This window comes from Chelonia mydas, chromosome 3 (genome assembly GCF_015237465.2).
Source record: "Chelonia mydas isolate rCheMyd1 chromosome 3, rCheMyd1.pri.v2, whole genome shotgun sequence".
NCBI lineage: Eukaryota > Metazoa > Chordata > Testudines > Cheloniidae > Chelonia > Chelonia mydas.
Window position 1 is genome coordinate 98,168,712 of NC_057851.1, and position 26,583 is coordinate 98,195,294.

The window sequence follows — 26,583 nt, forward strand, 5'->3', positions numbered from 1 at the left end:
TCCTTAGCACCATAGCAAACACATCATTAAATATCCTTTTAACCTTTTGTTAAAGATACAAAAAAGCAAAAACAGTTAAAGCATCTGAAATGTAAAATATTAAATAAGGCTTTCATTTAAACATCCCTTGCCCTCTTTCCCTGTAGAGAGTTTTCAGAAGAAAAATAAACCCCATGTTGTTTGAGTCTCTTTGACGGTATTAAAGACAGTAATAACCGTCCTTTTGGGGGGGAAAAGAGAAAAAGTTAGGAAATCTCCAAACCTTCTCACCTAACTTCTTCTCTTTTCCCCAAAAGGACAGTCATTACGGTCTTTGATACCATCGAAGAGACTATCAAACAAGGGGCCTTTTTCTTCTAAAATTGGACTTCAAGTGCAGCAGTGAGGAAATCTCCAGCCCGTCTCAGCTCAATGTTGTTGCTGAAGTCCAATTTTAGAAGAAAAAGGCCCCTTGTTTGACAGTCTCTTTGATGGTATCAAAGATGGTATAAAGGTCATCCCAGGTGGTGTTTGGGATTCAGCTGGAGCTGGCAGGGGTGGTGATGTCAACTGGGTCCCTCTCTCTCAGGACACCTCTCAGGATCAGGATGAGGAAGGCCAAGCGCTCCAGAAAATGATGGGGGAGGAGGGACAGCTATGATGGTGAAGCTCACTGCAGTAGTTTCAGACTTTCCCCACACACACACACAAAATTAAGGACCCCAAAAAGGGAGTGATGGGCAGAATAGACTCTACCCTTATTATTTTGTTCACCAATTAGTCCTAATACCTGAATTTTGGTATATTAACTTCACATCTCCCGTTCATAAGCCAAGCATAGTTTCAACAGTCTTTGAATTACATCAATGGGGCGTTTGTGGTTTAGGCTACTTGAACTCCTTTGTCTGGTTCTCTTGCACTCGTTACAACATTTGTTAGAATAGGTTACTGTGACATCATATGAATTTACACTCACTTTTTACAGTTCAAACTCACAATTAGGGTAAATTTGTAGGCCCAATTATCACAACAAACCCCATACCAGGTGTACTGCTAGGTGGCCTCGGGAACACAGTCAGATTCTGGTTAATTTCTGCTGTGAGATGAACAAGATGTCTGACTTCATCAAGAGTACCAGAAATGATCATGTGTACCAGGAAATGTTGAGGAAGTGTGTGGTGTTGGGGAGCCCCCAGACTGTTGGTCAATGCAGAGAGAGAATCAATCAGCTCAAGACCAACTACAGCAAAGTCAGAGACGACAGTCACACCTCTGGGAACTCCCTGCCTCTTCTATGAGGCATTTGGCAGGATAAAGGGAGCTGTGCTGACCACTGAGCCCATGGTGGTACATGACAATCCGTATAACCCCCAAGTCTCAGGCAGCATCAAAGGAGAGCCAGCAGCCACTGGATTAAGCTCAGGCAGTGACTCTCTGGTACTTACAATGGTCTCTGAAGAGGCTTTGCTACCAGAGCAGACACAGCACATTCAGAGATGCTGTTTGAGGACAGCCCAGAGGAACAGCCCACAGCAGCAAAAGCAGAGAAGGCAATAGTGCCAGAGCCTGGTAAGTTTCTGACCCCATGTTTGTTATTAATATACGGATAGGATAGATTTTCAGCTTATGCCTTAGTAAAAATTATTATTACAAGCCAGGGGTAGCAGCATATACTGTATCAACTAATGATGGAAGGCCTGCCAGAACCAGGGGTCTCAAACTCCCGGCCCGCGGGCCATCTGCGGCCCAAGAACCTCCCCAATGTGGCCCACGGGGCTCCAGCAATTTTGGGGCCAGGTCTCTCCCTTGGTCCCACATGCCACCCCCAGGCGCTCCCCCCTCCCGCATGTCCCCTGGGCGATTTAAAATGCCCTGGGGCCCCACCCACCACCGGCAGTACAGCGGAGCTGAGCGGCTTCCTGCCTGCTCGCTCCACGTGGCTGCCAGCTCCTCCCTGCTGCCCCAGGGCGGGGCGGGGCTGTGCCTCCTCGTGCTGCCCCCGCGGCCAATGGGAAGCTGCGGGGGCAGTACCTGGGGGGCGGCAGCCTGCCCTGCCTTGGAGCCCCACCTAAGCACCACACCCCCTGACCCTCTCCTAGAGCCTGCACCGCCTCCCCACATACACCCCGCAGCCCCCAAACTCCCTCCCAGAGCCTGCACCCCTCTCCCTCCCCCCCCCAAACTCCCTCCCAGAGCCTTATTAATACTCTGAAATACACTGGGGGAGTTGTATGTAGTCCATGGGTGCCATATTATGAGTCGGAGGAGGGGGGGACGCTTTGAAGTCCCTTGTTACACAAGTACGATCCCAGGGGAAAGGGGATGTTATTTAGGTGATGTATATCCTATTATAAGTCTGTCCTGTCCTGGGGTGTCTATACACTCCATGGATGCTGTATTAGGAGTCCAAGTCATCCAGTATGTAGTCCATAGGGGTTGTATTGTAAATCCAAGCTTGCACCAGGGTCACTGCCTGAATGCAGGGTGCTTTCTGGGTGGGCTGTAATACATCTGCAGGATAACAGCATCCTGTTTATTTGCTCATGAATTTTCACTCAATCCCATTTGCAAACTTTCCTGAAGCAGGAACTCCAATTGGGTGGTCACATTTCAGGGGAAAGGTTATTAAATTAGGGCTCCTCTGGAGGTCACTAGCCCCCTCCTCTTGTAGATTGCTGGTCAGTGACCATAAGCCTAAAAGCTCTTTAGCACACACAGCTGGCTTGCCTCCAGTAGCTTGGAATACAAGATCCCTTTGACATTCAGGAATTGGCAGAAGTGTTATGTCCTCCTAAAAGTGGACAGCCTAAGAGAATTGCAAAAACAAGCAGAGTAATCCATGGTAAGTGGTCTCCTCCCCGACACCCATAAGGGGAAAATGGTCTGTAATTTTATAATTTAAATTGATCTTGTAAATTGGACTTCACCATAACGTGTGACTGCTTTCTGCTCTGCTCAACTCTCAGTAGTGTCTGAGAACTTAACGTTAACTAAATATAATAAACCAGAGTATCAGTTTTTGATCTTGAGATTCCAGATGCTACAGATGAAGTCAAACTTACTTTTTTTTTTTAAAATAAATACTCAGACAATAATGTGTTCTTTCATTAGGCTTGGCATGCCCTTCCACCCCTGCAGGGCTACCATAGCCAACCATGAGCCTTGTGGAGGGGGCACACTCCTATCTGTCAATAAAACAGGTACATAAAGAATGGATGGAGATCCTGAATAAGGCCAGCCAGCAACTTCAATACCAATGGCCAGGTGTCAGGCAAAAAGAGGCTGCACCGCGTGAGGAGAGATTGGCAGTGCAATTTCTGGAACACGAACAGCGCTTGAGAGAGGAAAATAGGAGTACAGCAGAAATAACTGGTTGAGAGACTGCTTGTGTTCATGACAGCAAACTCCATGACTCCAGCCCCTCCTGTTCTACCCCACTCCATGAGTCCCCACCATGGTACAGTGCCACCATATCAGAGAATTGCAACAATTCTGTGATTGGGTGTCCATGCCACAAGGAATAAACATTACGTGGAGAGGACAAGTGTACCCTGTTCACTCCTCCACTCTGGTGCAGCACAGGCCAGTGCACGCAGCACACAGTAGAAGGGCTAAAGAGCAGAGGGACACAGGACACTAAGAATTAGTGAAACAGAGCTTGGAGTGTTTTATATGTAGTCAGTTACTAGATGCATGTCTAGAAATAAAGTGATTTTATTTCCACATAAATGTGGAGTCATTGGAACGGTTTATTATCTTTACTAAAGCTGACCTACATAGCAATCCACAAACAGTGGGTTAAATCACATGCCTATTTTATACAATAAAGATAAATAATGCACAGCAATATACTCCACTGCATCCATAAGTTCAAATTCATTAGAACCACCTATGATGGTACCCCATGGAAATATGCTTCTTATATATATGACTGACTGACTTAACTGGAATATGTTTTATGCTACATATGCCCTGTAACATATCTATGTCAAGGTTATGATCTACTGAATCTATTAATCCTATTTGTATGCATGTATCATTTTTGTATTTGAAGTTGTGAATACTTGCTTGATTTCTAAGCAGCCTTAGTAGAGCATTTGGTCAGCTTCTTGAGAAAGGAATGTGCAAATTAGGTGCCCACTCCAGAAAAACTTAAAGGACAATGAATCTTGTAAGGCTCCAATCCACATGAGAAATCTACCTGAGGACGTTCAAGCAGGCATGCGAACCATGGCTGCCACCTTTAAGTTCTGAGTCATGCATGGACAGGTGACTTGCCCATGAGACTCCATCTTGGAGCTGGACTTTGCATAGGAGAGAGGAGGGAATCTCCACCCACAAGAGAAAGTCTATTTAAGCCTGTGGGAGACCCCTCCGTTTTGTCTTCAGCTGGCTAAGGAGATATCCTTGAGGGTGGAGAGGCTAACTGAAAGAAACTGGAACAAAGGACAGTAACTACAGGAGGTGTGAGTGGTTGCTGGACCCAGACTAGAAGAAGTCTAGTCTGTAAAAGAAAGCTTACTAGAATTCCTCTAAGGGTGAGGTCTTTATCTGTATTCAGAGTTCTTATTGTATTAGACATAGACTTGCATGTTCTATTTTATTTTGCTTGGTAATTCACTTTGTTCTGTCTGTTACTACTTGTAACCACTTAAATCCTACTTTCTGTATTTAATAAAATTACTTTTTACTTATTAATTAACCCCGAGTATGTACTAATACCAGAGGGTGGGTGGAACGGACACAAGCAGCTGTGCATCTCTCTCTATCAGTGTTATAGAGGACGAACAATTTATGAGTTTACCCTGTATAAGCTTTATATAGGGTAAAATGGATTTATTGGGGGTTTAGACCCCATTGGTAATTGGGCATCTGAGTGTTAAAGACAGGAACACTTCTTAAGTAGCTTGCAATTAAGGCTGTAGCTTTGGGGCACGTGGTTCAGATCCTGGGTCTGTGTCGGAGCAGACTGGCGTGTCTGGCTTAGCAAGACAGGGTGCTGGAGTCCCACGCTGGCAGGGAAAGCAGGGGCAGAAGTAGTCTTGGCACATCAGTTGGCAGCCCCAAGGGGGTTTCTGTGATATAACCCATCACACCACCATCCCTGGTGAGATGTGTGAAGGGAGCCCATCTCCTAACAGATAGTATTTCGCTCACTGTTTATATTATGATGCACTTACATTCACTCTCATCCTTGGGGTTGTGCAAGCCCACAATGTGGGCACAAAAAACATCCCTGATTTCCATTGCATGTAGGGATCCTGCTCCAGTTAGGACAGGTGCACTTTTTGGCTGTGTGTACCAGTCAAGCAATCCAGCAGGATCCGGAGTCCATTCCTGTTGGAATGGCTCAACTCAGTCCTCACAGACGTTATGCAGAATGCAGCAGGTCACAATAATGCAGACGGCCTTGATAACTTTGGCATTCAAATGGTTCTGCAAAGAGCGCCAACAGGATTACAATCCGCCAGATACATTCAACTACACATTCTACAGCTACTGAGAATGTAATTAGCCATCTTTTACCAGACCCTCTGACCTCAGGGTACGGTTTTAAATGTCATAGCAAAAAGGGGGTACAACACAGGGTCCCCCAGTGGGGACAGTTACCCATTTATAACAACGTCACTTGGTGGGAAGAGTGTCCCAGATTGTCCGTGAAGGAAAAGTCCCAATCTATGGAAAATCCTGGAATTACACACTTTACCAGTACAGCCCATATTAGAGTCCATCAGTTGGCCTTTGTGTTCAACCAGGTACTGCACAATGATGGAGCAGAATTCTTTGTGGTTTGTGCATTCAAATGCTCCTCGAGGAGGGCAAACTAAAGGCACAAGTCCCATCTATGACCACATCACACTTTGGAAAGCCCGTTTTCTCAACACCAGCAATTATTTCAGGGACTTTGTTTATGCCCACTAACCTTTGAGTAAATCACAGTTCTGACTGCCTCACAAACTGCTGCCAACACAGCTGATTTGCCAACACAAAACTGGACAGCTATAGACCTACAGCAGTCAGGGATAGCCAGCTACCAGATGACTATAGGAACCTGCTTCTGGACCAGCACGGCCTCCCTCATGTGTGCATCCTGACACTGCAGGGTCAGGGAAAGCGGTTCACAAAGCTGCACAAACATCAACTGCTTCATGTGAAAGTTCTGGAGCCACTTCTGGGCATCCCAGGTCTGCATGATGATGTGATCCCACCAGTCTATGCTCATGGCCCTGCTCCAGAAACGTCAATCTACATATGGGAAATCTGTGGCTACAGCAAGAGTCACGAGCAACAGCCACTAGTTGGAGTCTGCTACATCTGTTTTCCCTTCTGAGAAGTCCCTCTGATAGGACAAAAATGGCTGCCAAGATGTCCACCAGTGTCTCATAGATGCTCTGTTCATGACGTGAAAGTGCAAGCTTGACAAGTTCTTCCAAAGGCGTTTCATCCTTCTTGGTGGCTCCAGTTGCTGGGAGTGTGTAGACGCAAAGATGGCTCCACTGCGTGTGTTGGCAGGCTGAGACAACTTCTGGTCAAGTGCCATGGAATGAACAGTCAAGTTTTCATATTCCATGAACTAAGGCTTAGAGTGGCTACAGCCAGTGTTTTCCCCAGGAATGGGGGTGTTGGAGTGTTTGAATTTACAGGGTGGGTGAGGGTTGACGATGGGTGAGACCATGAGGGCAAAGGTGGGCTGTATGGCATCATAGTAAAAATTGCAAAATATTTCACGACCATTTTATTAGATTTAACTCAAGTTTAAAAAAAAAAAATCACACAAATTAAAGTTGGCTACTCAAGCCTTATATGAAGCACTACATCTACATCCTTCTTGATTTCTTGTTGTAAGTTTGCACAACTTTGTTAATGAATGCATTGCATTTGAGAAGTTCATCTTTGGTGGACTCTCACAGGTCCAGTCCTTCCATTGATATGCTCATTAGTTCATTCACATGATCAGGTAGAAGGTGACTTCTTTCGGAACACAAAATTTCTATTCAATGAAGAAAAAGAACATTCAGCTGTAGCTGTTGTAACTGGGAGTAGCAAGAGACAAATTCCTACTTCTTTCATCCCAGGAAACATAGCACAAAGATTGGGTCGAGCCACGAGTGATGATAAAGAAGCTGAAGTCAAATCTTCATTCATTCATCCTATGATATTCCACTCTAGGTTAAAATTCTTTAATGTGATCAGGTCAGAAGGCAGCCCCATTGCTGGTAGTGCCCCACTCCACTCAACTATCAGTGTTTTATAAGGCAGTCATCTGTAAAAAGCTACTTAGAGGTTGAAGAGAAACCAGAAATAGCTCTTGTAGATTTGTAAGAATCAAGTCTGTATATTTTTCAGCTGGCTTAAACATATCTTGTCCTCTTCACTTAAGGATTCAATACAAGTGCCTTCATTAGTCAACTTCTGGACTGAAGTCTTTGCTTCTTTCAGTATGTTTTCAATGTATCACTCTGACTGATCCAAATGTAGCTTCTATTGCTGGACAGAGGTCTACTATTTTTGTAGCAGATTCCCAGTCAATTTTAAGTGATTTCAACAGTAGACTTACAAAAGAAAGAATGGTGATAGTCTTCTCTGAACATAGTAGCAAAAGTAGTCCACCAGCTTCGCCACTTAGATCTGTCCTACCTTGCTAGATACTTTCCAAAGACAGTAATAACTGTTGCAGTAATTTTAAGACAACAGCCAGGGGTCATTCATGAGAAAGCCAGCGGGTATTACCAGATTGGACTAATTTGAACTCCAGTCCCAGTGTATCTATTTTTTCCAAGACGGTCAGTCTTTCTGGACTTTTTTTTTTTTTTAAGCAAAAGTATAATGAAGACATTACATTTATGGCTTTTTAAATGTCTTGAAGATTCTACAGCTGGTACTAGTGCTAGTTGGAGTGGATGGCCTCTGTAGTGTGTATAGGCGAGATTAGGGTTATACTTTTCTCTAAGCAAAGTTTGTACTCCACTATGTCTCCATAGAAGTTTCCAGCTCCATCAAATGCATAAGCAACCATTTGTTTGGGGTTCAGTTTACAAGAATTTAATTCTAAGATGCGGATTGTCACAGATGCAGCCAATGTGTCTTCTATAACCTGAACATCTAGAAATGCATCTATTGACCTACCACTGACATCAGCGTACACAATGACTTAATACTCGATGCCCATTTGCATCAGTGCATTCATCAGCCATGTACACATTTTTTTGAATGTTGTGAGAGAGTTCTTCACTCTTTCAACTCCTGAGTCTTTCACTGTTGCACCGCATGCATCTAATCCATGGGTGGGCAAACTACGGCCCGAGGGATTGCCACGGGCCCTGCATCACATCCCTGCAGCCCCTGGGGGAGAGGGGACAGAGGGCTCCGCATGCTGTCCTCGCCTGTGGGTACCTCCCCCAAAGCTCCCATTGGCCGCAGTTCCCCGTACCTCGTTAGCTGCGAGGTAAGCGGCCCCGGGTTGGAGCTTGCACCCTGAACCCCAACCCCCTGCCAGACGCTAACCTCTATTACCAGCAGAAGAGGTAATAGCTCACCTTACCTGATCACTCTTGTTACAGTGTGTATAGTAACACCCATTGTTTCATGTTCTCTGTGTATATAAAATCTCCCTACTGTATTTTCCACTGCATGCATCCAATGAAGTGAGCTGTAGCTCACAAAGGCTTATGCTCAAATAAATTTGTTAGTCTCTAAGGTGCCACAAGTACTCCTTTTCTTTTTAGGTAGAGTAGGTGTGTTCATGTAAATACAGTCTGGTCCTGAATCCTTCTCCTCCTACCCCAGGCTCATCACTAGCTGTCAGGGAGGGCTCATTGAGACCTTGCTTGCAAGTCATAATTTGAAATTATTAGGTTAGCCATCACCACCAAAACAAATGTGCTGACATGATCATAAAAAAATACAGCTATTTGAGGAAGCTAGTCTTTTTTCATACTTTTCAAACTATTATGCTTTTTTCAGGTACAAGTATTTTATCATATGCTGCATATGCTTTTAAAGGGTGTATTAATATTTCAATTTAAATTCAAATTTCCAACCGATTAAATTGGCAACACTGCATGTAACAAGTTGACCACTGGGGGTAGGGGTGATGGGGAAATACATGGGGGTGTAGGGAAATCCCTTCAGCTGGATATTTCGCTAAGAGGCCTGGGATACGCCCCCAGAATCAGAAGGTTTGACTTGGGTCTGTGTAGTGCAGTACAGATGCGTCAGCATGATTGTGAGACCCAGCTCCAGAAATTGTAAGCCCATGTTCACTATGCAGTGTGCATGCAAAAAGACAGGCTCAGAAATACCTAGTCTGGAGACTTGGGTCTCACAGTCCCAAGCTGACAATGCAGTACAGACATACCCCTGCCACCTGAAGGAGAAAAGGAGCGTTTTATCTTCTACCACCTATTGCTGGGAAGGGGAGGGAAATGTCTCTAGCCCTCCTCCAGCTTCCCCCATCCTTTGGAGGCAGGTGGCCAGCACAGGGTCCTTCTCCCTGTAAAGAACTCCAGTGCCTTCCTCTGTTGCTCCTCATAGTCTTGCCAAGAAGCATCCCTACGAAGCAGACTTGATTTTACAGCTGCCCAATGAGAACTAGATGGCTTTATTTTTTAAAAGTAACATTTTGCACAAGTTAGTGCCTTAGCCCCTACAATTGCCAGGCAAAGCTTCTGATTTCCAAGTGGATTTAAAACAATTTAAAATCCCATTTTCTGAGCTAGATTTTGTATGCACTTATTACCATACTTACTTGAGGTTTTTCCAATAACTATAATAGCAAATTACATTGATGGCATCTTCCAGCCAAGGATCTCAGAGTACTGAAGCAGCCTTATAACCCCATGAATTAGGTAAGTATTATTCCCACTTTACAGAGAAGGAAAACTAAGGCAAAGAGGTTAAGTTACCAGCCCAAGGTCAGAAACAGAGCTGAGGTCTTTTGACTCCTAGCCCTGAATTTTAATAGCAAGACCATCTGTTTTTCATAGAATTAACAACACAATGTAAATTTCACACTACAAATAAGATGCAAGAAAACACACTCACCCAAACAGAATTGTAACACATCCTGAGACAAACATCCCAGCCACAAACATGAATTTGGCTCCAATTTGTACAAGCTGCAATTGGTGAAGAATAAATATTACATTTTAAATTATTTCAAGTCCACTTTTATGAAGGAAACTTATTTGGGGAGTTTTGTTATGAAATCAAAACACTGTGTGCACGCTCTAGAAAAATCACTGACAGGACAAAGGGAACGCACTTCACTTCTCCCCATTCTCAGAAATGCCAGAGGCAAGACAGCATGGCCTGCTTTCACTACAGACTGTACCAGCTAGGAAATGGATGGCTGGGGGCACAGCCTATGGCCAGGTGACCTTCAACAATATAACCCTGTGGGGCTTCTAATTGCATTCTAACCCTGCCTTAGCATGAGCAGACATTTCAGATTCTTTGGATTGTTCAGGGCTAGAGAAACAGCAGCCTGTTTTACTGAAACCAGTGGTTTGTCCAGCTTTCAGTGAAACCCTGAGATGTCCAGTCATTGCTACGGGCTACCCACTTGTCTATTGCATTGGTAATGAATTGTGTGTTTCACACAGCAGCACCTCCAGTGGAGGCCTCAACTGCTCCACACCTCCCCCCAACTTCACAGCAGAAAGGTAAGCAGTCATATGTACTCCCAACTAGTGACAAGATACACAAAAACTACAGCTCCAGCCACAGCTAGCTCTGAGGCAGCCTCCTGGCTCAGCAAGAGGAATATCTTCAGCTGTGTGGGTGGGTGGGGGAGGTAGCAGGAGAGAGAGAATACTGAGAAAATAATATGAAACACAGGAAGAAAAGGGTGGTGGATGTAGACTGATGGAGGGGAGAAAGGAATAAGGTAAACTCAGAACTTGCACTTGTTAACTCCTACTCAAACCATGGCAATAGGGTAAATATGCTAGACAGGACAGCAGTGATGAGAAGACAGCAGGGTATCCCCCTTTTCCCTCCCACACATCAGTGGTCTGTTGTAAGAGTCCTTTTTTTTGAGAGAGGGTTGGGAGGTATAGTTAGAGGGAACAGTTCCTTGGGAGACACCAGAGGTTTAATTCCACTTTCCTTGAAAAGACTAGAGGACTTTCCTTGTTTCCTTAGATAAGGAAGGGGAGAGAGAGCAGAAAAGTTAATCTCAAAATCCTAAAAAAGTCAAGCTGTGGCCTTAAAGCAACCTGTACATAGGTTTAAGAATCATATTTGATAGCCACATTTAGCGTAGGAACCTAGAAGACATTCTCTAGCCTTAAAATGTTTTCCTTGAATGATTTAGCTCCATCCCCAATGACAGGCCAGACTGCAGTCAATGCAGAGAGTGCCTAAGGAGGTTGTCAATTTTGGAAGAACTAGTGGCCATTTTTCAAATCTTTAGGTACCAAAAGACCAGCAAAAGTGCAATTTAAAAAAAAAGTACTCCAAAAAGAGTGGAAAGGAGAGCTTTGATCACAGTGTGTTCTGGTTGAGTTTTTGACCCCTTCTTGCTGGAGCTCTGTCTGCAACCACCCACTATTTTAACAACAGCACAAAGACTTCTATTGCTTCAAAACCAACTGTCTGAATGTTCAGACAGAGAAAAACATGCCTTCTGTTAGAAAAGTGGTTTCTCTACTGTGGAGCACTTGCTGATGGTCAGCAGAGCAACTTGATCTCATGCTGCTGGATGTCTTCCTTATTTCTAGTTTAATTTACAGGTGTCCAGGCTCTTCGTTGCCAGGAGGATGTTGGATGTCTGTAAAAGCAACTGGAAAATAGGAAGACTACCTAAACACATTTACTAGAGGATGGAGTGAGTCTCAAAGTGCCTAAGTTAGCTTTCCCTATCCACTAAATACCCATCTCTTTTCCTCTAAAAAAGCAAGCCTGTGTGTGCTAGCATTCATAAACTGATTTGTCTGGACCAGGCTCTGAGTAAGGTTGTTAACTATTCCATAATTAAGTCAGTACTGAAAACTTTAAAGATACTTACATAATTGCCTACTATTAAAGAAGTCAAGAAATCGAATAAAGCAAAGCATCCAAAAATCAGTCCAACAACTGCATCACTGGCACCCTTTTTCTCTGCCTGTAAAAGGAAACATCACGACAGCCAGATTCAGAATGCGGACAAAACAAAAACACAAAACAAAGCACCATATACAATGTTAGCATCTGGTGACTATACTTTCTAATCAAGTCTTCCGTCTTTATCCTTCTTTCATTGTACCTGCCAGTATGGTCATAAAGCATTTTCTCTTTTAAAGAGTGGGAGATTCAGCAGTAACTCTACAGCAATTTAAAATCACCTTGCACCACAATTCAGTATTTCTGTAGTTAGGAGCAGAAGCAGCATCTACTCCACGTGGAAGCAAGTGTGAAGGATGGAAATTCTAAGTTGCTGTGTTGCACTACAGGTCAGCTAATTGGACCTTACTCAGGGACAGAACGCATTCCCTAAGTCCGTACGCAGGTGGAACCTGGTGTGCACAGACCTCATCCCCCCTGCAAGGAAAGAGCTAATGAAGGAATCTGTTGTCTCCACAGCATAGTTCCCCTACCCCCACATCCCAGGATGCCACAGAGGACACCCTGCAAATTTGGGATCCATGCAGGGGAGGGAGTGTGGACTGGGCAGGGGGAAAGATGACATCATCTCCCCACTGGCCCTACAGAAGTTATCTGGGAAGAGGTAATAGGTTTGGTCACTGTATTTTTCTTTTCCACTGGAGCTGCATTGCCAGTGGAGCTCAGAAAGTAGGGGGAAAAGAACCAGGGTGACTCCAGCACTGGAACAGAGGTACAAGGCCTCTGCACAGAGAGCACTGGCCTCTCACAGATCCTGGTGGCTATGCACCATTTGCGGGCAAGCTTTGAAGATCACTCCATGCGGCAGGTGGGTGGAACACTGGAATGTTCAAGGAGAAAACCCTTGATCTGGCCAGCAGACCAGGGCCTGCCTCTCTCTCTCTGAGCAATGGATTTGTTCTAAAAAGATTACTCTGAAGTGTCATGGGGCTCTACATGCATTTTTTTCTCAACTCATTCAATTTAATGTGACAGTAAAGGTGGGTTTCCTATCTGCCAGCCAGCCAAACGTTTGCCTGGGAAAGGCTGAGGAGGAAGACTTAAGTGGATGAGTTGGAGGTGGCAGGGGAGAAAAGAGTGATCTAATAGGGCACTGGAATGGAAGTCAAGAGACCTGGGTTTTATTCCTGGTTCTTCAACTGACCTGCTACGTGAGGTAGGGCAAATCACTTCACCTCTCTCTACCGTTTGTCTGTCTCATCTAAAATAGGCTGCAAGTGCTTTGGGACAGGAACGGTCTCTTACAGCGCCTGGCACAATAGGAGCTTGAGCTCACATGTAGCCTCTAGGGATGATGCTGCAATATAAATTATCGGATTATATTTTAAAGTTATTTCCCATTTTTTTAAAAAATCTGAATAGTTTGCAGAGCTGTGTATTGTTTACCTCTCTTGGAAAAAAGGGCCCCAGGATTGAATAGCAAATCATCGAACTGAAGTTCAAACAAGCTGTTGCTGCCATTGTGAAGAGCTGATCTCTGGTAAACCTGCTTGACTCTTCACTGGGAGCTTCTGGTCTGCCATTTTCTAGAACTACAAATATTTGTATTAGGCTCTGATAAACTGGGACACAATTTCAAGCTGTCTGTTTACAAGAGATGTGCCCTCCAGGAATTTGGAATTAGTAACCTAAACCCATGGGTCAGGAAAAGGTAATTGCGATTAAGAGCCCTAATCACATCATTTTCTCAATATATTACTGTACCATAAGTGAAGATTCCCCCAACCCCGCAACCTAATCTGTACAGATAGCCCGCCCCTGGCACCCAGAGTCCCTTTGACTTCTCAGGCTTTGGCTACACTTGCATGTTATACTGCAATAAAGCCTCCCAGAGCGCTCTACCTTACTCCCCGTCCACACTGGCAAGGCACGTAGAGTGCTCTGACTCCCTGGCTGGAGCGATCCTGGTACTCCACCTCCCGGAGAGGATTAACAGCTGTTGCGCATTGGCTGAGACACTCCAGCCCCAGTGTAAACAGGGAGAAACCTTATTAGGCACTGATTGACCTCCGGAAACTCCATAATCCTTTTAACTTGTTTTGTGGTCAACTCCGGAGGCGGATGTGCGCTCAAAGCCCTGGGGGCTGCTTATCAAAACAACACACACAGCTCCTGTTTGCTTTGACGGAGTGAGAGGCAGGCAGGGGCGCCCCGTTTGGAGCGCCCACAGCTCATGTTTGCTTGAAGAGAGAGGCGGCGCGGGGGGGAGGGGTCCGTTTCGGCGAGCGGCTGCTTATCTCCTCTGTGAGCAAAAAAGAAACAGCTGCCCTATGCTTTCAGTGAGTGAGAGAGAGGCGGGGGAAGGGGGGGGTCTATACTTACAAGACAGCTCAGCTGACACACTCAGCGCCCCAAAAACCCACTCTCCCCCCCCGCTCCCTGTCACACTCCACCCCCCCTTTGAAAAGCAGATTGGAGCCACTTGAATGCTGGGATAGCTGCCCACAATGCACCGCTCCCAATGCAGCAGCAAATGTGGCCAGGACAGTGCGCTGGCAGTGTGGACAGACTGCAGCGCTTTCCCTACTCAGCTGTAGGAAGGCGGGTTTAACTCACAGCGCTGTACATCTGTAAGTGTAGCCAAGGCCTAAGAGTCCCAGTGTCTTTCCACAGCTGAGCAGCTTGCAGCATCAATGACAAAAGGATCCAACACCGTTGCCCTGACTCACACACTGCTCCACGGGATTATTTGCGGGACTAAGAACTGCCCACCGGAGTACTGAGTGCCTGGGCACCTTTAAGTGAATTGACAACTTCCAGCATATAAAGTTGTAGTCTTTTGTCTACACTGTATTAATGATCATTACATATGCCATAAAAAGTCTGCACCTGACCCCTCACATACACTTTGTTTTACAGCCCAGAGACCCAGAAACAATCAGCTTACAAATAAACATGTAAGAAACTTTCAAAATATAGATGTAGACCATCTACCAGCTCTTTGTATCCTTCAAAAAAAGTTTTGTAATCGATAGTATTTAATTGTACTGTTTTCTTTTGCCATGGTCACAGAGCACAAGAATTAAGACCTGAACCTTCCTGTCTGCTACATACTTGGTAAAGCAATTGTTCTTTTTTAAAAAAAGTGGGCAGAGGGAGGGGTCTCCTGCTGTATTCCAGGGTGAGGTTGAGGCCAGAAGAGGTTACCGGGGAGGCAGGGATGTCTTTATCCAAGGTGAATTAGGATGGTTACTTAACAGGTTTGGCTTCAGGCCCCTCTAGTAAGACTTTCCATTAGTTGGCTAGGGTCGCAATTAGCTTCAGAGAGTTTTTAAATACCCAGCAAAAAACCTTTCGACGTCATCGTTTTATAAACCTTTACTAAACAAACCAAGTTTCTGTTGCGCTTCAGTTAGCTGTCCCATAAAGAGAAATAGCCAATTGAACACATTACCCTAGAACAGAATGCTATGGGTTAATTTCAACAGTGAGAGATTTACACGTGAACGGCGGGACGTGCCAGAGATCTTCGTACAGTAGTCCTAAATTCTTCGGATGTGCATTTTAGTGGCAGAACAACAACAGGAAAAGAAAATAACCGGGGTGGGAAGAGAAGATCTTCTCCCTCCCGAGTTGCAAAGTGATCCCGAAAACTCCTTCAGCAGCAAACACAACCCCATAACTAAACGAAACAAAAAGGAGCCAGCCCGGAGTCTCGAAAGGATTCGGAGACTGCTTGGGCGAGCGAAGCGATTGCCCAATTGCCTTGCGGGGGAAGGAGGGGGCGGAGAAAACAGCACCGCGGACACACTAAAGAAGGTTAAAGAGAGCAGGATCCGAAAGAACCAAAAACTCTCTTACTCCCACCTGGGGTTTGCAAAGTCTCCTGGGTCTCTGCTTCCTGGCTGCCCATTGCGAAGAGTCCTGAATACCGCAGCCTGATGTAGCTTCACCAGACAAAAATGTCTATCCTGGTATTTCGCACGGGAATTGGGAAAGACTTGTGAGAGGAGCAGCAGCCTCGGTTGTTATTCGTGAGCACGCCCAGCTCACGCTAAACCCGCTCATTAGCCGCAGGGGGGAGCAGCTGACACGGCCGTTCCCTCCCAGTTTTCCACGGGCAGACACAGGCTACGTCACCATAATTGTTTAATCCGCCAGTCAGCGGCTGTAGTACGTATTTGTCCTTCTTCTACCCTGAGAATTTGTGCAGGATCACAGCAAAAGAGGGACATTCCACCTGATCACTGGAATCACACCGGTGGAAATGTTCTGTGGTTATTCTGTCATTCAGTGTTCCAAGCCGACAGACAAACCTGTGGGAGCTGCGGGGAGGAGGGTGCCTGCTTAGCATGTAGCAAAGTAGGAGTGACCATGACACAAGATTCATAGAGTTTATAATCTGAAGGACTATCATGATGGTCTACTCTAACCTTCTGCATAACACAAGCCCCAGAACTTCACCCAGTAATTTCTGCCAGACTTAAATTCAGCTGGAGCTGTCTGGAGCCAGCACCTGTAAGTATGTTCAACCACCACCCTGGGGTTTTTATAGCATTTAGGGAGGACTCTGGGGAATAGTCTATAACAGTGGTTCCCAAACTTGTTCTGCCGCTTGTGCAGGGAAAGCCCCTGGTGGGCCGGGCCGGTTTGTTTACCTGCCGCGTCCGCGGGTTCGGCCAATCACGGCTCCCACTGGCCGCAGTTCACTGCTCCAGGCCAATGGGGGCTGCAGGAAGCGGCGCGGGCCGAGGTACGTGCTGGCCACCGCTTCCAGCGGCTCCCACTGGCCTGGAGCAGCGGACCACAGCCACTGGGAACCGCGATCAGCCAAACCTGCGGATGTGGCAGGTAAACAAACCGGCCCGGCCCGCCAGGGGCTTTCCCTGCACAAGCAGCGGAACAAGTTTGGGAACCACTGGTCTATAAGAATTGAAACCCTAAATTTCTGCATCAAGACCATAACTTCCAGTTGAGCTATAGCATATAATTTTAGCAAGATATCCAATTCTGATTTAAAGACTAAATGATGGCGAATTCATTGCATCCCTAGATAAATAGTTACAATGATTAATTACCTTCCCTGGTTAAAAAAAATAAAAATTATCTTCTCTAGTTTCAGCTTCCAGCCATTAGCTCTCATTATGCTCCCCCTACCACCTTTTTTCTCTTTATGATTACAGTGAAGTATCCCAACACTAAGTCATAGCCATATTCTTCTGCTGCCTGCCAGCCCCCTGAAAAATTCTGATAGCAAAAAGCCCCCTGAGTTGCTGATAGGAGATCGTAATGACAACACCTTTCAGCAGCAAGTCCTTTACTAGATGTATAATTCTCTCTCAGTAAAGTTTTTGAAGTCAAAACAGGAGTACATCAAAGGTGTGTCGTATCTGCAATCCTCTTCAACATTGCCATAGACGGGATAATGCCGCGTACAACAGAAGACATGCCAAGAGGCGTTAAATGGACACTCTTCTCATCCCTTGAAGACCTGGACTTCGCTGATGATGTCGCTCTCCTATCACATACGCAACACCGTATACAAGAAAAAACAACTCAACTCAACGCATTCAGCCAGCTAATTGGATTGAAAATGAACTGCAATAAGAGATATCATGACCTTTAATATTGCCTCACCATCACCAGTACGGATAGAGGATTATGTTCTCACCAATGTAGAAACATTCACATACTTGGGCACCATCATCAGCCAGAATGGTGGAACAAGCCAGGACACCTGGAACAAAATCAATAAAGCCAGGAACACCTTCAGGAGCTTAAATACAACACCAAAACCAAACTCAAGATTTATCAGAGCTGCACACTTTCAACACTGCTTTATAGGGCAGAATACTGGGGAATGAGAAAGTATGACGTATCCAAACTGTCATCATTCCATACAACCTGCCTCAGAAAAATCTTCTGTATCTTTTGGCCCAGAACAATCTCAAACCAAGATCTATTGACACAATCCAGCCAAAATGATCCAAGCACCATCATTGCCAGGAGACATTGGAGATGGATCGATCATGTGCTTCAGATGGAAACTGATTCCATCACCAGAGTAGCAATAAGATGGACACCTGAAGGCAAGTGAAAACGAGCCTGCTCAAAAACAACATGGCAGAGAGCTGTAGAAGCTGAGCTGAAAAACCTGGGGCACAGCTGGGGAACCATTGAAAGATTTGCCGGAAACAAATAGGAGTGGAGGAGCCTTGTCACAGCCCTAAACGCTAGAGACATAATAGGAACATGATGATGATGATGATGGATGATGATGAAAAAACAAAAACCAGCAACAAACCTCAGCCCATGTTCACAAAAAGGTTCTCTGAGGTTTAGACATTTCAGCGAGCTGGAGCCTAGGGTCATACTGGAAAAAAATATAACTGGTGATACACTTAGAAAAACTGCCTATAAGTCAAGTTTTACCCATAGGTGTTTGAAGTAGGGATGCTGCCACACCACCTGGCTTGAAGTGGTTTCCATCATATACAAGGTTTACAGTCTAGTTCAATAGCTCTTAGCACCCCCTCTATATAAATTGTTCCAGCACCCCTGGCTTTACCCATTCATGATGCTGAGAAGAAATGTCATTTTCAATAGACTGTATATCTTCAAACTATGATTCTACCTCTTTTTTGCTGTATGCTTTGATCAGTAGTGAAGTGGTTAACACTGATGTTTACATTGTCATCATTAGGTTTCAGAGTCAACTTCCCATTAAGATGAACAATGGCAGTTCATACTTCTCTGGGCCGAGATTTGGGTGGAAGGTCTGGATTTTTCTTCTATGTGGTGGAGTATGGGGCACTTCATGCCTAGTATTGAACCCCTTTTTTGATCTACTGCTAAACAGAGGGGTCACATGGGCTGCCTAGTCTCCCAAAAGTTTCCAGCAGTATTTTGAGAAGCAGACCTAAGTTACTGAGCTCCCATGAAGACACAAATAAGGCAACAGGCCAGCTGGCTCCCTCTGCTAAAACAATGGCAGTGAGGAAGAATTTTAGAAGATATCCAAAGAAGAGAGGAACCTGGGCATATTGGTTGGGTGGGGATGGATGCTGGGGTGTTATCTGTGTAGCGCTCCTATGCGCCTGGTTACCTCATTTAATGCCAATCTCTTTATGGATTTTGATGGACAGGCCTGGGGGTCATCTGAATCCCGCCTCCAGAGCAGCAGGAGCTAAATTCCTTATTCTCTTCCCAGATAACGATAATTGGCAGTGCCTCCACTCCCCTCTCTCCTTCCTGGCAAGATCAGCAAGGCAGCTTGGAAGGAAAAGTTACCCTGTGGTTAGAATTTGAGTTACTTGCCAGATAGTTGGATACTCCCAAGGAATAACAGACACACACGCAATATAGTCAAAAGAGTAATTGTGTTAAACAGGAAGAAAATATGACATAACAGGGTAAACCAATACTCTCAGGGCTTATTTTTCCCTCTTATTTGTTCATTTGCATTTGTGTAGATTTTTTTTTTTTATGATCATTCACTGCACATTGTGATGGAAACTTTTTATGTATACAGGGGTGGGTCACTCTATGCATTCCTTTGTAGCCAGGTGTGCTATTGCAGATACACCTCACCCTACTTTATCTTAACTCGGTATCAACAAGTGTGCTTGTTCAGATCAGACTAATGAGAAACCAACACACTAATTAACACAAGTATGTCACCCTCTTAAGGAAGCCCCATGAATGGAGAACGTAACATAAAAACATCCATACTGTGTCAGACCAATGGGCCATCCAGCCCAGTATCCTGTATTCCAACAGTGACCAGTGCCAGATGCTTCAGAGGGAATGAACAGAACAGGGCAATTTGGAGTGATCCATCCCCTGTTGTCCAGACCTAGCTTCTGGCAGTTGTAGGTTTAGGTAACTCCAGAGCATAGGGTTGCACCCCGACCATCTTGGCTAATAGCCATTGAAGGACCGATCCTCCATTTACTTACCTAATTCTTTTTTAATCCACTTATGTTTGGCCTTCACAGCATCTCATGGCAACAAGTTCCACAGATTGACTGTGTGTTGTGTGAAGGAGCACTTCCTTAGGGTTGTTTTAAACATACTGCCTATTAATTTCATTAGGTGATCCCTGCTCCATAGAATCCCATGTGTTATGTGAAAGGGTAAATAACACTTCCTTATTCACTTGCTCTACACAAGTCATGATTTTATAGACCTCTATCATATCCCCCCTTAGTCCTTTCTTTTTTAAGATGAACCGCTGTCTTTTTAAATTTCTCCTCATCTGGAAGCTGTTCCATACCCCTAATAAGTTTTGTTCCCCTTCTCTACTGCTTTTCCAATTCTAATATATATCTTCTCTGAGATGGGGCAACCAGAACTGCACACACCTGGAAAACTGGTTAAAGGCTCTTACCTCAGGACCCAGATTCAGAACTCCCAAAACTTAAAAGTCTGAAACAAAAGTCTATCTGGTTGGGGAGCTAGAGAGAAATAGTTCTTATCTCTTTTTCTTGTCAAGATGGCTGCAGTCATAGATGGTGGGACTGAAGGAGGCTTTTTGTTCCTCCTCTATCCTTTTATTTTATTTAAAGTGAATTTGGTGATGTTGTGTATTACACCAGGTTGGGTTTACCTCCAGTTGCTACAGTTTCAAGCTCAAGAATGAAATTGCCTCTGATGCTTCTCTCAGATTTAGTGACTCTAGGAACACATGAAGTCCAAGGATAACGACTACGGACACAATCACAAGTACAAAGTCTTATCTGTACTACAGGCAGTGATGAGCTGCCAAAAGCTGAAGAACCGGTTCCTTCAGTCGCCCTGGGTCTTCGGTGGCACCTCGACAGCGGGTCCTTCACCTGCTCCGGGTCTTCGGTGGCACTGAAAGGATCCACTGCCAAAGTGCCACCAAAGACCTGGAGCGAGTGAAGGACCTGCCGCCGAGAGCTCAGGCAGGCCGGACAGGACAGAGTTTGCCCACCCCTTTAACAACCTGTTCTAAACCGGCTTCAAAATTTAACTGGTTTGCGCGAACCGGTTCCAGCTCACTACTGACTACAGGTGTTATTAAAGCAATAAGTAAGGCTAAGATTTTTGTATTAGTTATTTTTAGTAAAAGTCATGGACATGTCACAGGCAATAAAACAGAAATTAATTGAAGCTGTGAGCTGTCTGTGACTTTTGCTGCTGCGGCTCCATGGTTTCCTCCGCCATCATGGTGGCTGGGAGCTGTGGGGTTCCTACTCCGCCCGCAGCAGCTGGAAGCTGCAGGATGACCATATATCCCAAAGAGAAAATGGGACACCCCCAGCCGCTCACCCGAGGCACCCCCCTCTTCCCTCCCCAAGTGAGGCTGTCGCCCGTCGCTGAAACCCTGAGGAAGGCCGCCTCAGGAGTCTGTCACCTGTCGCTGAACCTTGCAGGGAGCCCCCCCATCACTTGTCGCTGCTGTCACCTGTCACTGGAACTCTGCCAGGACCCTGCTGGCTGCTAGCTCCAGAGTCCCTGGGGCTGAAGCAGAGAATGTCTCAGAGGTCTCTGGAAGTCATGGATTTCATGACTTCCATGACATAAATGTAATTTAGCAATAAGTAAAGTGACAACTACCCATGGATATAGAAATCCTATAAAAATCTATGCAATAATTATAATTGTAGTCATACTCTCATCCTCAATGATATTCTAGGGTTAGATGGACTTCTCAATAGATCATCATTGCCAGAGGGATGGTTCCTGCTAGGGTTTTCTGTGGGGTCATCCCTTGGATCTTCCCATTCTTACCCAGCCAGCATAATTCTGTAATTGTAATTCTGACCATGCCTAACACCTTATGCGTATGCATGAAGGTGTCAGCCTTTTTTCCCTTATCTGTCCTTTCACACCCCATGAATCCCAGGGGTGCCCTGTTTTTCATAGGTTGTTCATAGTTCCTCTTATTCTCATTAGCATTTATGCATGCTTTGTATTGCGGTCAGGACAGACATTTTAAGTAGTTACAATCAGGTGTCTCATGGTCTCAGACAATACAATTCCAGTTTTTGCAATGTAGTTTTCCGTAACCTCACCTATTAGCACATCTTATGCAGAAACCTTGTGACCTTACAGGCATAGCGTTATTCCTAGGTCACTCACTCATGTTAAGCATTCTTAAACCTATGACCTAGTATGGCTAAGCTAAAATCTTACAGGTCTCAATCGATAGGCCTTGCATTTCAGCCATGTTTTACTTATATACCTAATACACAATCACATAAGAACGGCCATACTGGGTCAGACAAAAGGTCCTTCTAGCCCAGTATCCTGTCTTCCGACAGTGGCTAATGCCAGGTGCCCCAGAGGGAATGAACAGAACAGGTAACCATCAAGTGATCCATGCCCTGTCACCCATTCCCAGCTTCTGGCAAACAGAGGCTAGGGACACCATCAAAGCCCATCCTGGCTAATAGCCCATTAATGGACCTATCCTCCATGAATTTACCTACTTCTTTTTTGAACCCTGTTATAGTCTTGGCCTTCATAACATCCTCTGGCAAGAAGTTCCACAGGTTGACTCTGCGTTGTGTGAAGAAATACTTCCTTTTGTTTGTTTTAAACCTGCTGCCTATTAATTTCATTTGGTGACCCCTAGTTCTTGTATTATGAGAAGTAGTAAACACTTCCTTATCTACTTTCTCCACACCAGTCATGATTTTATAGATCTCTATCATATCCCCCTTTGTCTCTTTTCCAAGCCGAAAAGTCTCAGTCTTATTAATCTCTCCTCATACAAAAGCCGTTCCATACCCCTAAACATTTTTGTTGCCCTTTTCTGAACCTTTTCCAATTCCCATATACCCATTTTGAAATGGGATGACCACATCTGCATGCAGTATTCAAGATGTGGGCGTACCATGGATTTATATAGAGGTAATATGATATTTTCTGTTTTATTATCTATCCCTTTCTTAATGATGTCCAACATTCTGTTTGCTTTTTTGACTACCACTGCACAGTGAGTGGATGTTTTCAGAGAACTATCCACACAGTGACTCCAAGATCTCTTTCTTGAGTGGTAACAGCTAAAATAACCCATCGTTTCATATGTATATTTGGGATGTTTTCCAATGTGCATTACTTTGCATTTATCCACACTGAATTTCATACATATCACTCCTAAATACTTATCACTCCTATACGTCTATAATCCTACAACTTAAATCTATTTAGCATACATTGATTATATATGAAATAGCATATAAACTGACCATAACATCACATAATACAATGATAAATGGATGATAAAATTAACTAATTTGCTACACTCCCATAAGTTCTCTGGACATGATGCTGGAAGAGTCAGTTTGGAGACTGATGCAGAGGTTACTATTCACAGATCAGTGAATCATAGAATACCAGGGTTGGAAGGGACCTCAGGAGGTCATCTAGTCCAACCCCCTGCCCAAAGCAGGACCAATCCCCATTTTTTGCCCCAGATCCCTAAATGGGCCCCTCAAGGATTGAACTCACAATCCTGGGTTTAGCAGGTCAAAGATGCTATCAGCTAATGTTATGAGCCATGTGCCTGGGGTGGGAAGAGGGGTGGGGAGTGTGCCCCCAGGCCAAAGGTGACCTGGTACCTGCAGTGCAGGGAGTGAAGGGACAGGCAATAGGAGTACATGTTCAAATGGAAAAAGAGCTTCCTTCGCAGCTCCCTGCTGCTGGGAAGCAGCTGCCAAAAGGAGCCCTGGGTATGGGACTAGGTCCTCTTACTGAGGCAATAGCTCGCAGGGCATGACCTTGAGGCACGGGGTCTCAAGGAGGGCCAGGGTAGAGTGGAGCTTTGCCACAGTCAGGCTGCATCAGAAATGTAGAGCCAAAAGGCAGTTTAACAGCCACACGGGAGGTTCCCCATTCCCCTGTGAGCGGAGATGGAGGTAATACTGGGGTCGCTTCTGTTGTAGGAGCTCCATTTGCATTACTCCACTCAAGAGACTATTAAGGGTATGAGTGGACCAGAAGGGAAAGTGATCCAAAAGAGGCATTTGTTTAGACTCTGAAGTGGGATGTGTCACATATCCTGGTGCAATCCAGACCAGTGAGGGGTTGTCACCTCCTGTCGCACAATCTTGGGTACCTTGCAATGCTTCGCTGTCATAGCTCCCAACCTCACAAACAACCTACCAGCATGCAGATTACAGTGAGAGTCAGTGTATAGCTGCAGCCCTGGTTGGGCAGCTCTGACCCCAGCAGCCTGTCAGCCACACACCAGTCTCTCACTGGCTTCCACCAGCTTGTGTTACTACTTGCAGCTTGATCCCAACTCACTTCCAGTTCTGAATTTTCTCAGGAAAAGTGTGTTCTATATTGCCCTCTCCTGAACAGTTCAGATGTTAAAGGTTTGTTGCTCCTATACAGAGTTAATAGTCAATGGCTTGATACCTTAACTGGCATTACCAAATGGTTCAATTTAAACAAAGCACTGGATTGGAATAGATTAAAAATAAAAGTTTATTAACAAAATAAGGTAGGGATTTAAGTGAATTCAAGTATAAGAAATGAAGTTAGAAATGGTTACGAGGCAAATACAAGTGACAACATGCATTTAAAACTTAATCTAGCCAGTTTTGGTTCAAGGCTTTGTTTAAGATACCTTTCTCACTCATAGTTTTCCAAGAAGATGTTGACTGACCTGAAAGGTATGATACCTGCCAGGCAGTAGAGAATCGATATCAGCATTTGCTCCAAGTTCTTTAGGAGCAGTTTGGAATTAGGAAGGGGACTAGAGATTGATGATGTAGTATCTGTTTCTTTATGCCAATCTCACTGATAGTGAGTGGCATATATGTAGTGGTGGGTCACTGTCTTTGCCAAAGATTCCACAGTGCTGCTTCAGCCGTACGGACTCAATGCAGGTTGTCAAATATAGCAGAGAAGGCTTGTAAAAAAGCATCCAGCTCTGTCTGATGTGCCTAGCAGGTATTTTTAATACACAATCACCAATACTATCTGGGCACCAATTACATTATTAAGATTCCCAATAGAGCAATGTAAGGACAAATGTTCCCAGTATCTAACTTTAGACCACCACCACCCATACGGTTTCCAGGCATCTGTTTTTTGACCAGAACACCTGGTCAAAAAGGAACCCTGGAGGCCTTTAAAAGTCTGGTCAGCAGCATAGTGGGGACCCGGGGCTAAGGCAGGCTCCCTGCCTGCCCGCCCTAGCTCCACACAGCTCCCGAAGCAACCACCAGGTCCTTGCAGCTCCTAGGCACATGGGCAGCCAGGGAGGCTCCGCACACTGCCCCTGCCCCTAGTACTGACTCCTCAGCACCCATTGGCCAGGAACCACGACAAATGGGAGCTGCAGGGGCAGTGCCTGCGGGCGCAGGGGCAGTGCCTGGAGCCTCCCTGGCTGCCCGTGCACCTAGGGGCTGCAAGGACCTGGCAGCCGCTTCCTGGGAGCCATGGTAAGCGCCACTGGGACCCCACAGCCCGCACCCCAAACCCCTGCCCGGATCCCACCCCCCGCACCCAAACTCCCTCTCGGATCCCACCCACCCCAAACAACCCAACCCCTTCCCCCAGCCCTGAGCCCCCTCCTGCACCCCAAAACCCCTCATCCCCAGCCCCACCCAGAGCCCACATCCCCAGCCGGAGACTTCACCCCCCCACACCCCATCCCCCTGCCCCAGTCGAGCCCCCTCCTTCACTCCAAACTCCTCATCCCTGGCCTCACCCCAGAGCCCACACCCCCAGCTGGAGCCTGCACCCACCTCTGCACTCCAGACTCCTGGGCCCCAGCCCAGAACCTCTCCTGCACCCTAAACCTCTCATCCCCGCCCCCCCCCCCCCCAGAACCAGCACCCCCAGCCAGAGTCCACACCCCAACCCCCTGCCCAGAGCCCTCTCCCACACCCCCAACCCTTCATCCCTGGTTCCACCCCAGAGTCCACATCCCCAGGTGGAGCCCTCACCCACCTCCCGCACCCCAACCCCTTTCCCCAGCCTGGGCAAGTGAGTGAGGGTGGGGGGACAGCGAGCGACTGAGGGAGGGGGGAAATGGAGCAAGCAGAGACATGGCCTCAGAGAAGGGGCAGGGCAGGGATGTTCAGTTTTGTGTGATTAGAAAGTTGGCAACCCTAACCCCATATAACAGATTAGAATAGAATGATTTTCTTATAGTGCGATTAAGAAACTTTAAAATCCTTTCCCAGTCACCAAGAACAAAAAAGTCATGCATCTGTCCCTCCAGCTATGTATTTGGATGGCCTATCTTATGCCGCACACAGAGACTGAGCAGTGATATTATTTTCCCCTTATCGCATTCCTCCTACAGAGTTGGAGGAGCCTGAAGCTGTGAGGTTAGAAGGTTCCTCTGAACAGCCTTGATCTCTGCATATCCGCCTCCAGCAAAGCAAAAAACAAAAACAAAAACTCTGTTGTAGAAGCTGCCCCTCAAACAACCACATGATGACAACGCGGGAAGAGGCATTGACGGTGATCCTCAGTTCAGCTAAGGGACAAGGGTAGAATGTTGGCATAGGTGGAGCAAGAGGCACAAATATAAGGAAATCAGGGAAAGCTGCAGAGAGAGGGATTAGA

General features: G+C 45.7%; 1 protein-coding gene across 6 annotated transcripts in view; it reads right to left on the minus strand.

Annotated features, from left to right (window-relative positions):
* Nucleotides 1-26,583, minus strand: part of SLC18B1 (solute carrier family 18 member B1) — a 109,881-nt gene that overhangs the window by 17,678 nt on the left and 65,620 nt on the right. For 3 of the 6 annotated variants that reach the window (XR_006289597.1, XM_043542934.1, XM_043542933.1), the window contains exons 1-4: nucleotides 15,892-16,097; nucleotides 13,471-13,616; nucleotides 11,990-12,085; nucleotides 10,024-10,097 (exon numbers count right to left, since the gene is read on the minus strand). The exons of 2 other annotated variants lie outside the window; for them this stretch is intronic. Coding sequence is in view for 3 of the 4 variants with exons in the window: in XM_043542934.1 (XP_043398869.1) it covers nucleotides 10,024-10,097; nucleotides 11,990-12,085; nucleotides 13,471-13,616; nucleotides 15,892-15,937 (362 nt within the window). In the remaining variant the exon portion in view is untranslated. Of the gene's footprint in view, nucleotides 1-10,023; nucleotides 10,098-11,989; nucleotides 12,086-13,470; nucleotides 13,617-15,891; nucleotides 16,099-26,583 lie in introns of those variants that run through there. One more of the 6 variants, XM_043542929.1, reaches the window with a different exon arrangement.